Source organism: Salvia hispanica, chromosome 4 (assembly GCF_023119035.1).
Source record: "Salvia hispanica cultivar TCC Black 2014 chromosome 4, UniMelb_Shisp_WGS_1.0, whole genome shotgun sequence".
Classification (NCBI taxonomy): domain Eukaryota; kingdom Viridiplantae; phylum Streptophyta; class Magnoliopsida; order Lamiales; family Lamiaceae; genus Salvia; species Salvia hispanica.
In genome coordinates, this window is record NC_062968.1 from 29,371,763 (window position 1) to 29,386,930 (window position 15,168).

Sequence of the window (15,168 nt, forward strand, 5' to 3'; positions counted from 1 at the left end):
AATCAAAATCCAATCTTTCTCTCTCTAGCATTTCAAAGATAGAGGAAAAGAAAAAGACTAGATTTTTACAGTTTGTGGAGTGAGAGAGAAGGAAAATCTTGAAGCCCATTTGCCGAATAAGAATGGAAGGTGGTGGGATGGTGGTTCTTGGGTGGAGGGGGGTGGTGGGGTGGAATGACGAGGTTGCCCTTTTGGAGGAAGACTGTAACACTGTGAATCTGAGGTGGTTATGGGGTTTTCATTGGTGAGGGGGAGAGCAATGTGGTTTGTTCTTCTCCATCAGAGAAAAAGGGAGAAAGAAATGTTGCCCTTTTTTTGCTTTTTGTTGGTTGAAGGCAGACAGGTTGGAGCCAGGCATATTTTTTACAGTGTTTTTGTTCTCTAAAATATTGGAAAAGGAAAAAAGGAGACTCTTTATAATCATTAGACCTCTTTCTTCTGTATTTTTTATATTTATTTTACCTATTTTAAAGTTTTTTGGCTAACCTAATATGAGAAAAGAGTTCATTTGGAAATTTTAGCATTTTTCCTGGAGAGAGCTGATGAGGAGATAGAGGTTTTGCCAATGCAGAGTGGAAGATATTGGAAATGAAGCATTTTGGAATTTGGTGGTATACATAGATTTTGTGTATTTATCTTTTGTAAGTCAAGAAAAAAAGATAATTGTACTGTACTTGAATTGAAATTATGATAATGACTAATTGATGATGATGGTATCTAGTTTATGCTTTCTTTTTTCCATTTCCCTTTTCCTAAATTCTTTTGGTTGGTTGGATATTTTAGCTATATCCTTTTTAATAATGATGTTTTGGGCTTTGATTAGTGAAGTTTTCTTTTAGTTTCTTTACCTTTTTGAGTAAAGAAAGGTGCTTGCTGCTTTCCAACAAATGTAAATCTAATCTTAGTTTGTAAATGTTTTCATTTAGGTGTCATTTGTTGTGAGATGATTCATATAAAGGCTTGAGCTTTATCTCCAGTTTGATAGTATTTGAAACAATAGTGAATTAACAAAGATTCCTCCTTTTCCCCCTTTATTGGTGTTATGTCAATGAGCAAGTTTGTTGGTTTTTTTTGGTATTTGGTGTTATAGTTTCAAACAGAAGGATTCTTGATTAAAGGCTTATGAAGGCATGTATTCACCTCGTTTCATTTTTCTCTGTGGTTTGACGGATCACAGAGGAGCACGCAGCTGGTTAACATCGTCTGTCTTTTGCTGATGGAACAACAAACGTGGTCAGTTGCCCCTGGTGTATTTTGATGCCTTGTGCAGTTTTTATTGTCGATGAAGTCACAGTAGGTTTATTCGAATTTCACATATTAAGTGCAATTCATCTGCCAGCCATATTAAGTTTGATCAGATCACCAATCTTGCATATATCTTTGATCATATGATGATTCATGTTAAATATTATGCTCCTCAGCTTGCATTTGAATTCCTTGTTGTATAGACGTCTTAATGTCTAAGGTGAGAAACGCCTTGCTTAGCTCGTTTAGCCCAGTTTCTTCCAATTCAATATCAGATGATCCTTTGTTATGTGGAAATTTTGCTGCAAACAAGATCCAAGAACATGTTTCTTGCCCTCCTCGAATCTTCCCTTTTCGCATAAAGTATTTAGTACATTTTGAGGTGTCGAGCTAATGCTTTGATTTTGGTTCTTGAACTTCATATTCATCGGTATGGTTCCAGGCATTCATTGCTAAAGGTTAGCCAAACCTACTGTGAACAGTTATGACTCTGCTACCCAAAAACACACACACAAAAAGTATACATGTGTGTGTCTATGTATGCATCTTCTTGCACATAATGTCTCATTAAGGAGTGTTATGAAAGTAAGTTTTAGGTCTCCAACTAAAATTTCAGTATGGTTGATATATGCAATGCAATGCACCTGCATTTGGTATTAAAAGCACAGAAAATTTATGTCATACTAGTTTTTTATTGTTTGCTGCAATTCTGTCACATTTTAGGTGTCTTGATCACTCATATTTATTTTTTTTGCTGTAATTTGAAGTAAGAATTCAGAAGCTCTGCCAAAAAAAGGACTGTATTGATTCTTCTGTTATCTCCAGTTTATTATTCTATGGAATTTTCACAGCTACATAGACTACAGGTAAATGTCCAATATCCACTTTTTGCTGCTGTGGAATTAATTGTTTGTGTATTTCCTTTTTTAGGATTGTTGATAAGTATTTTCTTGAACATTAAATAAATACATTTGAACACATAATTCACCATTTTCAATCATTTGTTTGTCCTATTCATTTTCTCCCTTTCTTTTCTCTAGATTCCCAATTCCTCCAAAAATTTCACAAGAAAAGCAAGGCTTCAAGAAATCAAATTTAAACATCATATTTGGTGAAATAGGTTTGAAGGCCATCAACATAAACATCTAAAATATTGCTAATTTAGCAAGAAGTCTTTAGAGGGAAAAAATAGAAGAAAAAAAAAGAGTATAATATCTTTACTGCCTTACTGGCAGAGTGGAAGAGGATGTTTGATTTAAATGCAGTACTGTACAATTTTTCCTCCCAAAGAAAATGAAATATTTAAAGGAAAAAAGAAAAAAAAGGATCCAGAGGTGCATTTACCTATCTTAAAATTGTCTTTTAAAAAACTTGAACAAATTGAACCTTGGATAAAACTATAAAAAGATATAGAGAGGAAAAAGAAAAAGGATCAAATCTTAAGTTTCTAAATGAAGAAACAAACATACAAGGGTGGTCCAGGAATTTAGATGTTCTTTAATTTACTTTATTGGTGATCGTTTTGTGTATTAAAATGAATTAAATAAATCTGACAGAATTCCATTAGTTATATTCATATGGCACACCTAAGATTATTTAATCTTACTACTATATTTCAAATTCATTTATGAAATTCTAGTATCGCAACATGATACCATTCCTTATTTCAAACTTATCATTAGCTAAGAGCTATTGTAAATTATTTCTCTTTAGTTTGTGAACATGTAATGCTCATTTCTTCCATTTTTTTTGTTAGTTCATTGTTTTTTTAGTAATTTTGGATAGATCTTTAAGTTTTATATCAATCTTTTATGCATAAGAAAGAAAGGAAAGGAAGGAAGGAAAAGACTCAGTAATTTTACAAGATTAAAAAAGAAGCTGTTAATAATGGAGCCTAAATTAACGGGAAGAAATCATCTGCAGTGGAGGAACTTTAATTAATGGGTGATTCTTATTGTTATGATTAATTGTTCATTATAGTGTTATACTAATACTTTTTGTAACATGGAAATTGAAGCGTAATAATGTGTGCAAAATAAAAATAAAATTATTGATAATAATTTTGTGTGATTTTTTAAATTATACTAAAACAATAACCTGAAATTTGAAAATCCCACAAACTCTTGTGCGTAAAAGAATTCACAATCTCTTATATAGACTTTTATTTGAGAAAAATCCATAAAAGTATATGTTGAATTAAAAAATTAATAACTTAAAAGAACAACATAAGAAAACTATTTTTTAAATTCACTGTTTTAACCTATAAACATTTAGTATTATTTGACGAACTTGATTATTGGCCAAAGTATTGAAAAAAAAATTAAATGCTCAAAAAAAATATTTTGTATTTATTTGAGTAAAATATTAATTGGCTAATTAAATTCATGGTTATTTTGCTATATTTTTCTTTACAAAAACAACTATTTTGCACGGAAGTATTATTAAAAACATAAATATAAAAAAAGAGTAGGAAAATAAAACATCCAAGGAATTAATGCAATGCAGTGTATGATTTCTTTCCTTTTTGAAAATGTTTCAAATGCGTCGTCGTTTAGCACAGCACCATGCATAGGGTTTAGGGTTTATATCCCCCTTTCCTAAATTATGTTCTCCCATGTATATGATTTATTTCCTTTTTAAAATAAGTTTCCATATTTTACTTATAAATAGATGAAATTAGCTTATAAAATTGGATTGAGAGCGTTTGATTTTCGCAGAAACTTGACGAAATAATCTGACTTGAGTCTTAGATTGAGAGAATTGAGAGAGTAGTATTAAACAAACCCTTCGATTAGTCGTATTAGTCCACTGTAGTTGTAAAATTTCACCGGAAAAATGAGGATTACGATAAAGGGAGGTGTGTGGAAGAACACAGAAGATGAAATTCTCAAGGCTTCGGTTATGAAATATGGGAAAAACCAATGGGCAAGAATTTCTTCTTTGTTGGTCAGGAAATCGGCCAAACAGTGCAAGACACGCTGGTATGAGTGGCTGGATCCCTCAATCAAAAAGGTATGTTGATATTTTCATTTTTTTATTTAATTCTTGATGTGAATTTAGGGTTCATTGATCCCTCATAATCTGATTGATTGTTTTTATGTTACTAGAGCGTTTCCTAGTTTTAATTTTTTATATTTGATTGATTGTTAATTCTATATTGCTGTTGGTTATGTTATATTATCTGTTTCAGATGTTGCACATTAAATAGAAGTATTTCACGTGGAAAACCAATTTAGGAATCTTGTAGTAGGCAATTTGTGCATAAGAATTGTTCTTGAATGTTATAGTTTACATCTTTATTATGTTGATAGCTATCATCATTTGTGATTCGGAACTGAACCACTTCCTTCCATGGCATTGCAGACTGAGTGGACCCGAGAAGAAGATGAGAAGTTATTGCATTTGGCGAAACTGATGCCTACCCAGTGGAGGACGATTGCCCCTATTGTCGGGCGTACTCCATCACAGTGCTTGGAGAGATATGAAAGGCTTTTGGATGCAGCCTGTGCCAAGGATGAGAACTACGAACCTGGTGATGACCCGAGAAAATTGCGTCCTGGAGAGATTGATCCTAATCCGGAATCGAAGCCTGCTCGTCCTGATCCTGTAGATATGGATGAAGATGAAAAGGAGATGCTGTCTGAAGCTCGGGCTCGGTTAGCCAACACTAGGGGTAAGAAGGCAAAAAGGAAAGCCCGAGAGAAACAGCTTGAAGAGGCTCGCAGGCTTGCTTCATTGCAGAAAAGAAGAGAGCTTAAAGCTGCTGGAATTAACCTTCGCCATAAGAAGAGAAAGAGAGGAGGAATAGATTACAATGCTGAAATACCTTTTGAAAAGAGACCTCCACCTGGCTTTTATGATATTGCTGATGAAGATCGACCTGCTGAATTAGTCAAGTTTCCAACAACGATTGAGGAGTTGGAAGGTGAAAGAAGAGTTGACAACGAGGCTCGATTGAGGAAGCAGGACATCGCAAGAAATAAAATAGCAGAGAGGCAGGATGCTCCGTCTGCAGTTTTGCAAGCAAATAAACTCAATGATCCTGAGCCAGTTCGCAAAAGGTCCAGGTTAAATCTCCCAGCCCCACAGATTCCTGACCATGAGTTGGAGGCAATTGCTAAGATGGGAAGTGCTAGTGATATTCTTGGGAATGAAGAACTTACAGAAGGAAACGCTGCAACACGTTCTCTTCTTGCAAGTTATGCCCAGACTCCGAGACATGGCTTCACTCCAGGGAGAACCCCTCAAAGGACTCCTGCAGGCAAACAGGATGCCATTATGATGGAAGCAGAGAACCAGCGGAGGTTGACTTTGTCTCAGACTCCGTTGCTTGGTGGGGATAATCCGATGCTGCACCCTTCAGACTTTTCTGGGGTGACTCCCAAGAGAAAGCATATTGCAACACCAAATCCTCTAATGACTCCGTCTGCTACTCCTGGAGGCCCTGGTCTCACTCCCAGAATCGGGATGACACCCACACGTGATGTATATGCTGTTGGTTTGACTCCAAAAGGAACTTCAATGAGGGATGAGCTGCGCATAAATGAAGATATTGATATGCTTGACAGTTCCAAACTGAGACAGTCTGATTCAAAAAAGGAACTCATTTTCAGTCTGAAAAATCTCCCACAACCCAAGAATGACTACCAGATAGTTATTCAGCCATTGGCTGAAGAGGATGAAGAACCTGAAGAGAAGATCGAGGAAGACATGTCGGATAGAATTGCTAGAGAGAAGGCTGAGGAAGAAGCAAGGCAACAAGTATTACTCAAGAAAAGGTCAAAAGTACTGCAGAGGGAGCTGCCAAGACCTCCTGTGGTTTCGTTGGACCTCATTAGAAACACTTTGATGAGAGCTGATGAAGACAAGAGTTCTGTTGTTCCATTAACTTTAGTTGAGCAGGCTGATGAATTAATAAGAAAGGAGCTTTTGTCTTTGTTAGAGCATGATAATATTAAATATCCCCTGGATGAGAAAGCAACAAAGGAGAAGAAGAAAGGAAAACGTGCTGCAAAAGAGAATTCTGTAGATGTGCCAACAATTGACGAGTTTGAAGAAGATGAACTGAAAGAGGTATGTATGCAGTTCAAATCGTATATTTGATATATTTTCCTGTGCACTTTGAATTTGCTGGGGTTTCATATTGACTTTAAAGATTTTTTTGCTTTCACGACTAATGCTATGCAAGAACATTTGTTAAGCTTACTGTTGTGAACATGTTGCTTTTTATTATCTAATAAGTTAATTAAATCTTTGAAATAACACCTTTTGTGTGGCACAAACTGGTCTCACGATTCTGTTTTAATGCTTAGATACTTAATGATCCTTGTGATAAGTTTGCTATTATGCTCCTACGGCAATTTTTAAGTGTTTGATTGATATATTTAAGTAAGTTTGTAGAATTATGCTATACTATGTTGATGACTTGATCTCTGGAGATGAAAAATTGTTTCATATGCTTCTTACTAGTATGTCTTAATTTTCTTGTAAGCAACTTGAAATTATTTTTGTATAGAGGTGGTTTTCATCTGGGTCTTTCATTCATATCTTTGTCACTCTCAAGTCCTACCGTGTTGTGTATAACTCAAAACAAATTGAATTGCACTCACGTAAGATTATTTGATTATGCAGGCAGATAAACTAATAGAAGATGAGGTCCAATATCTACGTGTTGCTATGGGCCATGAGAATGAATCTTTTGAAAGCTATGTGGAAGCACATAAAGCATGCTTAGATGATATGATGTACTTCCCTACACGTGATGGCTTCGGTCTAGCAAGTGTTGCCACCCATGCGGAGAAACTTTCCTCCCTGCAGAATGAATTTGAACATGTGAAGAAGATGGAAGATGAGACTAAAAAAGCACAACGGCATGAGCAGAAGATTAAAGTTCTAACTAATAGTTATCAGGTATGATATACAGAAACTCTAGTAGCTGACAGTCATGAGAGGGTTTATGATATTTGTTGATCGGACAGTTTCGGTCGCATGATACGTGAATGGAAATCACTCTCTATAGCTTGTGCATTGGTGTTCAGATTTCAGAATCTTTTTCTTATTTGACATATTTGTTTCAATCAATATTAGATTCTTGGTTTGTTTGTATGATAGTATATGAATTGTGTTAGATATCTGATTTCTAACTTAGTTTGTTTCTGACTTATCAGATGAGGTGTAACAAACTTTGGGCACAAGTGGAGACAACCTTCAAGCAGATGGACGCTGCGGGAATCGAGCTAGAATGCTTCCAAGCTTTGAGTAAGCAAGAAACTCTAGCGGCAACATACAGGATCAGCAACCTCAGGGAAGAGGTTCAGAAGCAGAAGGATCTCGAGCGCACTTTACAGAAACGGTACGGCGATCGGATGGCTGAACTAGAAAGAGTTCAGCATTTGGTAAATGCACATAGACTGCAAGCAGAAAGGGATCTTGAAAACGCTGCAAAAGACAGCGACACTACCATGGATGCCATTGACGTAGCATTGCAAGAGCCCGATGCAGCTGAAGCAGCTGTCACCAAGGACACAGTCGAGGTGGAATCGAGATCCAAGGATGAAATGATGTTGCAGAAGAGAATGCAGCATCAACCAGTGGTGAGTTGCAAGTAGCAGAGGAGAATGCAGCATTATCCACTGGTAAACCTTTGTAATTAAATCCCAGAGAAAATGAGCCTTGGATGGGACACTGCCGTCAAAAGAAGATAGCTGAAGTTTCGATCTTTGAAATCTGGAAAAAATCAAGTTTTTTTTTTTGTAGTGTAATCAACAGATATATGCGTGACAAACTAGTGTTAATTCTGGATAAGAAATTGATTAGCATTGTAAAGAAAATTTTGACTATATAATCGGATTTGAATCTTCAAAGTAAATCTTACTGAAAAAAAAGGATGTTCGGTTTCTAAAGGGGTGTTTCACTTTGAGTTCACATCTCAAAGTTCTTTTTAAATAATTGTCATATAATCTTTTGCTATAAAGCTTGTATATTGGAATTTATTCTTATAGTTAATTGTAATGATTAGGGAACAAAATAGCTCTAATCAACTTAATCTCAATGAATCATTACAAAATTATTGATTTTTTTATGTATATATCGACTTCAAGGTACCTAACAAAATGCCACATGTTGTGGGGCTCTTTGGGTTGAAAAATGAAGGAAAACTACAATGCCAGATAAAAGAATAAAACACAATTCCGTGGAAAAATAATACACGAAGGCAATTCATCTTAAGATAAAATCAAAGTCTCCTATACTTGTAGTTTTGAACTAGTATGTTTATTTTACTATACTTACCACTCGTATTTATATTTAGTGACTAAAATTTCCCCGGCTTGAATACATATGTAATGTAAGGATTTATTGTTTAACAAACACTTGTATGCGCGCATCCACCCTCGCTGCCTCCTCCACCGCAGGCTCGGGTCAAATTCGGATTCGGGTCAGGGTTGATTTTATTCTATTTGTTGTATCACAAATTATCGTCTCTCGAATTTTGCATTTGTCAATCCACTCCACCCTCCTAGTTTTCTTTTTGCATAACCTTTTCATCCCATTTATTATTATAAATATAGGTAGTCCATTTCTCCCTCTCAATCAAATTTCAAGATCTTCTCCAAATTACAAACCATCTCTCAATAACACACACACACACACACACATTAAAAATGGCAAAGGAGATGGAAAAGAACTCTCTTCACATAGAGCCGTCAACAGTTGCACTTGAAAACGGCGAAGCAAGCAAGGATTTCGACGACGACGGCTGTTCCCCAAGAACCGGTACTTCCACACACAACACACAACACACAACACACAATTAGTTAGTTTAGTTTAGTTAGTTAATTAAGTAAGGGAGTTAATTTGGACATGAACTAGGGACGGTGTTGACGGCAAGCGCACACATCATAACGGCGGTGATAGGGTCGGGGGTGCTGTCGTTAGCATGGGCCATAGCGCAGCTAGGATGGGTGGCCGGTCCCGCCGTGCTCGTGGCCTTCTCCCTCATCACCTACCTCACCTCCACCTTCCTCGCCGACTCCTACCGCCACCAAGGCCGTCGCAACTACACTTACATGGACGTCGTCCGTTCCCACTTAGGTATGTTAGTCATTCACTATCACGAATTTTTGTCAAATTCTGATTAGTCTCATGCATCTACAAAATAATACTATCAAAACAACATTACTTAATTAAATGGGAAATAGGAAATAGGAAACAAAAAATAGTTATATAATAAAATAATTGAAAAAAATTTAAACTTTGCGACTAATATTTCATTTGCAAACTTTATTAAATTGACGACCATTAAATACATATTACTATCTCTTTTTCATTCATTCATTCATTAATTTCGCTATTTTCCAAAGAAGTGATGTTACATTACCAATGAATCTTTGTGAAATGAATTAGCAATAAATGTGATTTAATTTGTTTTGTTTTATAATTGGATTATGTATGTGTGTAGGTGGTTACAAAGTTCAGCTATGTGGGGTGGCTCAGTATGGGAATCTTGTTGGGGTCACTATTGGATACACAATTACTGCTTCCATTAGTATGGTGTGAGTATCTATATACATATACGTAGTTAATGATAAAATACTACTTATGTTTGATTATGAATTTATGATAATTGAAATGTAATTTGTAATTAATTAGGGCTGTGAAGAGGTCGAATTGTTTCCATAAGGAGGGGCATGAGGCAGCATGCTCAATATCAACCTATCCATTCATGGCTATATTTGGAGGGATTCAGCTTGTTTTGAGCCAAATACCTAATTTCCATGAGCTTTCATGGCTCTCTATCGTTGCCGCGGTCATGTCTTTCGCTTACTCCTCCATTGGCTTCGCCCTCTCCGTTGCTAAGCTTGCAGGTATCTCTCTATAAAAGCAATAGACGAAAAACTGCTTATGTATTACTACTCTGTTGCATGGCTCAAGCGTTGGTACGACATCTAAGAAAAATGTACCTCGAGTGATGGCTAATTCGCGGTTATAAATCTGAATCGGCCATGACTAATTATTTAAGAAGCAGCCAAGATGACGCAGTTTTCCTTTAGAGTCGGCTGAAAACATTATGGCTGCCTTGATTTGTAGAAAAAATTAAAGAAGAAGACTTCATACAAATGAAACCATTATTATATGTCCCCCGAAATCATATTCTGAATCCGTCACTAGCCTATTAGAAACATCCTAATAATAGAACATTAGCATGGTCAAAATCATTCTTCTATCCTAACGAAATGTGACCGGCTATAACTGAGAGATTATAAGTTTGAATTTCATCGATATCCCTTGACACCATTTGTTTTAACAAAAACTCTATATTTCAAAATTTATTATACAAAATTGATTAATTTAATTATTATTATTTTTTTGGAAAATAGGTGGTGGAGGGCATGTGGAGACAGGCCTAACAGGAACGAGAGTAGGAGTGGACACAAGCGGCTCAGAAAAGTTGTGGAAAAGCTTTCAAGCCATTGGAGACATTGCTTTTGCCTATGCCTTTTCAACCATCCTAATTGAAATCCAGGCAAGTTTCTTTTTCATTCCCTATTATTTCAATCCAACTTAATTACGTAACTAAATATTCCATTTCTTCACGCTAATTTTGCTCCTAAATATCAAGATATTTGATTACATTATAGTACCTACCAAACCTATATATTTTCATGTGCTGTCCACATGTATTTGATTGATTTCTAGAGGTTAATAAGACAAAAATATTCAACACATTCGGCTTCATGGTTGAATTTTGTGCGACTCATGTTTCTTTATCTTTTTTCTTTTGGTTGTGAATGGTACATTTGTTAAGGGACATTATTTTGTAAAAATAAAATTTAATATGGAAGAGTTCAAGAATATTATAAAGTGAAACATACAAAATAAGTGACACATGTCACCTGTAGCTATCATATGTTTTATATACTTCCAATAATGGCAAATATACAAATTTAAAGATATATCCACATTCACGGTCATGTGTTTTTACCTAAAATAAATAAATATGTACCACATACTTTACAGCCTATACAATAGTCTTTAATTTAGATCCAATTTTTTAAAATTTCTTTTTTTTAATTGGTTTTGTAGGTGTTGCAATATGAATATTTTATTCAATAATCATTTGAAATACTAGGTTAATCCTAGAGGCCAATTTTAGGGAGACGAGTCAACAAGGGATAATTTATCTCAATCTTAATTACTCATCACATTTTCAATAATTGTCATTCATTCCATTAAATGAGCTTTATTATGTTTGAACAGGACACACTGAAATCTCCACCCCCAGAAAATGTGGCGATGAAGAAGGCTTCTCTTGTAGGTGTGTCAACCACCACCCTTTTCTACGTCCTCTGCGGCTGCCTCGGCTACGCCGCCTTCGGAAATGACGCTCCCGGTAACTTCCTTACTGGGTTCGGCTTCTACGAGCCCTTCTGGTTGATCGACTTTGCCAACGTGTGCATCGCTGTCCATCTCATCGGAGCCTATCAGGTAGCACAAAAGAAACCATCGTCCTTTAAAAATAACAACTATTTCCATTTTCGTCCATCCTTCAAAATTAGTTTATTTTAGGAAACATTTTTCTAGCTAATTCCCCTTCTTCAACAACTTCCTCGGCCTCATCGGGGCAGCCTCGTTCTACCCGCTGACCGTGTACTTCCCCATAGAGATGCACATTGCGCAGGCCAACATGCCCAAGTACTCCTGCCGATGGGTGTGGCTGAAGATCCTCAGCTGGGCTTGCCTGATTGTGTCCCTCGTCGCGGCAGCCGGATCCGTACGGGGGCTGGCTGCCGACGTCAAGACATACAAGCCTTTCCAGAGTCAAGCTCATGAATAAAAAACATGTAGAATATCAATCAATGAGTTCAACATCCAAACACTACTTATTTACCTACATTTCACCATTTAGTCTCTGTAAAGATCAATCATCAAACATATGAGAGCTATAATAAAGCCTATGATACGAGGATCGGAAATCAATCAAGATATGTATCAACGCGTTGTCTGTTGAATATACAGCGATAAATAGACATGATAAACAAGCATGTACATATAGTACATATAATAAACAAGCATGAGCAGATAGGAAGCTCGGTTCGGATAATTTGCATTGATACAACAACAGAAGTTGGGTTGATGGTTTGACTTCAGTAAATTTGTATGTATCACAACACTCTCTTTGCACCACCATCCATGGAGTAGATTCTGAAAAACAACTAGTACATATTAGTGACAGGTCATAATAATATAGTAAAAGCATTGAACTGTCTGTGAAGAACAAAAGGAATACCATGATATCAACGATTCCGGGCTTCCATTTCGCAAATTACAAATGCCTGAATCAGACTTTGTGCAGCCTCAGTCTGCTCGGGAGTCCCGGAGATTATGATCATGGTTTCTGATGCTCCGTCTTTAGGGTCGGTGATGGTAACTTCTGCATCTGAAATCTGACAAGAGAAAACACGAAGCACAAGAAAAATTCAGTAGGTGTGAGCTCTAACTTCGTCCGATGAACCAATTTATCTATCCAAATATACATGTAGGTGTATATATAGGATAATAGGAGAATGATCAAATAAAACCATCCTAATTTTAGTAATGATGGTACACGGAATTGGTAGTGTGGAATTGGAGCTTTCAATTCCAAATCCAGTGTTTCCAAATCCTCCAATTCCACAATTTGAATTCCATATAAAAAATAGTGGAATTCCAAATATTTACTTAAATTACACACGCATTCTTACACACACACTGCACACATTCACAGACACACACGCGCACATTCTTACACACACACACTGCACATTCTTACACATGCACTGCACACATTCACACAAACACTGCAAACATTCAATTTTTTTAAATTCAATTCATTTCCTTCCTACTCAATTTCATAGATTCCAATTCTGTGTACCAAACGGAAGCTAACCGAAACCAGTCTAGCCCATAGATCTTGATCGTTGGATGATCTTATTTGATCATTCAACGGAATTATAGTATTTTATGCTTTGTTGAGCATAAATCAATGCATACCTCGCGAATTTGACTCAGGCATCCACCTTCATCTCCGTAAATAGCAGGAACAGTGAAGCTTGGAACAACAACCTCTACAGTAGTGCTTGTGGTAGCAGGTTGCTGATCATCACGTTCATGTGGACGGAAGCCGCCTACTGGAGGAAGGCCCACAGGACCATCAAAATTGTTGGATGGGGGAAATGCATCCCTGAAGAAATGCTTCTTCAACCTTGATGTTATCTGCATAAGAGCCTCTTGAACTGCTCCAAGGTCTCCACTAACCTAGAATTGCATACGACAGAAGCAAAAATAAAGGTTACATTTACATAAAAGTAGATGGAACTGAAGATAAGAGGGATGTCATGCATACCTGAACAACTTCCTCATTTTCCGAAGCATTCTTCGGAACCTGGTTTTTACTGAGAATACAGATGTAAGCTCCACTTGACTTTCTCATTTCAGAAATCACTGAACCTCTTTTACCAAGAAGACATCCAATTTGATGAGAGGAGACAAGGAGTTTTGCGACCAAACTTTTATCCCTGCTTACTGGTGCACACCTAAATATTCTTGTTTGCACGCGAAGAACGCCATCTTGTGCGGGAGATACTGCATCATCTGGGTGCTACATCAAATGGAAATCAAACATCATTTTTCGCCTTACATTTATTACACGAAAGTACAAGGAAGGAAGGAGAATGTTAAATGTGAGAGATGTAAAAAAAGAAATAAAGAATTAAAACCATACAGCAGGACCAGATATGGTGATGATGCGATCTTCTGTTTCGCCTGTACTAGCTACGACCTTGATATCACAGCCAGATTCATGTTGAAGAGCTCTAATAATAGAACCTCCCTTTCCAATTACACCGCCCACCTTTTCCGCATTACACAGCACCCGGTAAGTTATAACCACAGGAAACCTATCCCGTCGAGGAGCACCAAAGGAATGAGATGACGGGCCAACAGGCTTGTTGACTGGGAAAGGATCCCAATACTTGGGAATACACTCAAGAAGTTTCTGGGAAACAGATAGAAGAGCTTTCCTGATGGCATCATGAGTACCAGAGATCTGCAAAAGAATGTGATGTCAAAATACACTCAATTCATCAAGCCTAAATGGCATTCATCGCATCATGCTGTAGCTGACAATATATTCAAGTACATTTCGCACATATATGCACACAAGGGAATGGATGCGCTAAATACAAGTACCTGAACCAGGTCATCAGAAGAAGATGCACAAGAAGGCACCTTATTCTTTGGAAGAATTTGTATAACCGCTCCAGTTTCAGATGTCATTTGTTTCATCACACTGCCAGATCTTCCTAACAAACGGCCTACTTGACCAGGGAAGACAAGTAGCCTAACATGTGAAAACGGTCTTTTTCTTTCTTCTTCACCTTTCTTTGTCCCAGCCGCGACCATTCTATTAAATACAGCTAACAAAGCTTTCTGAATAGCTGAATTTTCTTTTTCCTTATCTGATTTAGAGTGATCGACTCGAACACCATGCTCTTTGTTGCCGTCCCCATATTCTTCAGGGTTCTCACTGGAGTCAGGGATTTTAGTCTCCCTGTCTTCATCCTTAACCTGCCCGCTCACCATTTCCTTACCTTTATCTAGAACTGCTATGGTTATGACTCTTTCATTACACTCAGGGACTTTTTCCTCAACACAGACTTTTGCTCCAGTCGCTTCGCCTATTTGAGATATGATGCTGCCATCTTTTCCAGTAATGACGCGAATTCTGGAAGCTGGCCAAAGTACTCTTATAACCTGTCTAGATGATGCATTAAATGGTGCAATGACGGAACCTAAAGCTTCTGATTTCTGGAACTTCCTTCCACTTCTTACATCTGTAAGACTTTGGTCGAGTGGCCTCTTAGCAGGTGTAATTTGAGATGACAT

The 15,168-nt window shown here is 36.9% G+C and overlaps 3 protein-coding genes across 3 annotated transcripts; 2 read left to right on the forward strand and 1 right to left on the reverse strand.

Moving 5' to 3' along the window:
- The first annotated feature begins 3,886 nt into the window (after positions 1 to 3,886).
- LOC125222232 (cell division cycle 5-like protein) lies at positions 3,887 to 8,147 on the forward strand. The gene is made up of 4 exons (XM_048124739.1): positions 3,887 to 4,257; positions 4,609 to 6,318; positions 6,877 to 7,155; positions 7,413 to 8,147. The coding sequence occupies exons 1-4, from the start codon at positions 4,081 to 4,083 to the stop codon at positions 7,851 to 7,853; spliced, it is 2,607 nt and encodes an 868-aa protein (XP_047980696.1). The 5' UTR covers positions 3,887 to 4,080; the 3' UTR covers positions 7,854 to 8,147.
- A 632-nt stretch (positions 8,148 to 8,779) lies between these two features.
- On the forward strand, positions 8,780 to 12,226 carry LOC125222236 (amino acid permease 6-like). The gene is given in 7 exon segments (XM_048124743.1): positions 8,780 to 9,018; positions 9,115 to 9,336; positions 9,704 to 9,797; positions 9,895 to 10,109; positions 10,623 to 10,768; positions 11,503 to 11,807; positions 11,809 to 12,226. Coding segments are annotated over 7 exon segments (1,365 nt in total). The 5' UTR covers positions 8,780 to 8,906; the 3' UTR covers positions 12,080 to 12,226.
- Positions 12,227 to 12,404: 178 nt separating this feature from the next.
- On the reverse strand, positions 12,405 to 15,168 carry LOC125222234 (KH domain-containing protein HEN4-like). Its single transcript, XM_048124741.1, has 6 exons — positions 14,473 to 15,168; positions 14,006 to 14,329; positions 13,628 to 13,882; positions 13,276 to 13,539; positions 12,533 to 12,689; positions 12,405 to 12,447 (listed from the first exon to the last, which is right to left on the reverse strand). The coding sequence occupies exons 1-5, from the start codon at positions 15,166 to 15,168 to the stop codon at positions 12,540 to 12,542; spliced, it is 1,689 nt and encodes a 562-aa protein (XP_047980698.1). The 3' UTR covers positions 12,405 to 12,447; positions 12,533 to 12,539.

What these genes read in the sequence shown, in the direction of transcription:
- LOC125222232 (XM_048124739.1), top strand. Translation starts at nt 4,081, where the DNA reads ATGAGGATTACGATAAAGGGAGGTGTGTGGAAGAACACAGAAGATGAA. An exon ending in AAGAAGATGAACTGAAAGAG is followed by an intron (nt 6,319 to 6,876) that starts GTATGTATGCAG and finishes TTGATTATGCAG; the next exon opens with GCAGATAAACTAATAGAAGA. An exon ending in TTCTAACTAATAGTTATCAG is followed by an intron (nt 7,156 to 7,412) that starts GTATGATATACA and finishes CTGACTTATCAG; the next exon opens with ATGAGGTGTAACAAACTTTG.
- LOC125222234 (XM_048124741.1), bottom strand. Translation starts at nt 15,168, where the DNA reads ATGTCATCTCAAATTACACCTGCTAAGAGGCCACTCGACCAAAGTCTT. An exon ending in AAAATGAGGAAGTTGTTCAG is followed by an intron (nt 13,540 to 13,627) that starts GTATGCATGACA and finishes ATGCAATTCTAG; the next exon opens with GTTAGTGGAGACCTTGGAGC. An exon ending in GCCTGAGTCAAATTCGCGAG is followed by an intron (nt 12,690 to 13,275) that starts GTATGCATTGAT and finishes TTCTCTTGTCAG; the next exon opens with ATTTCAGATGCAGAAGTTAC.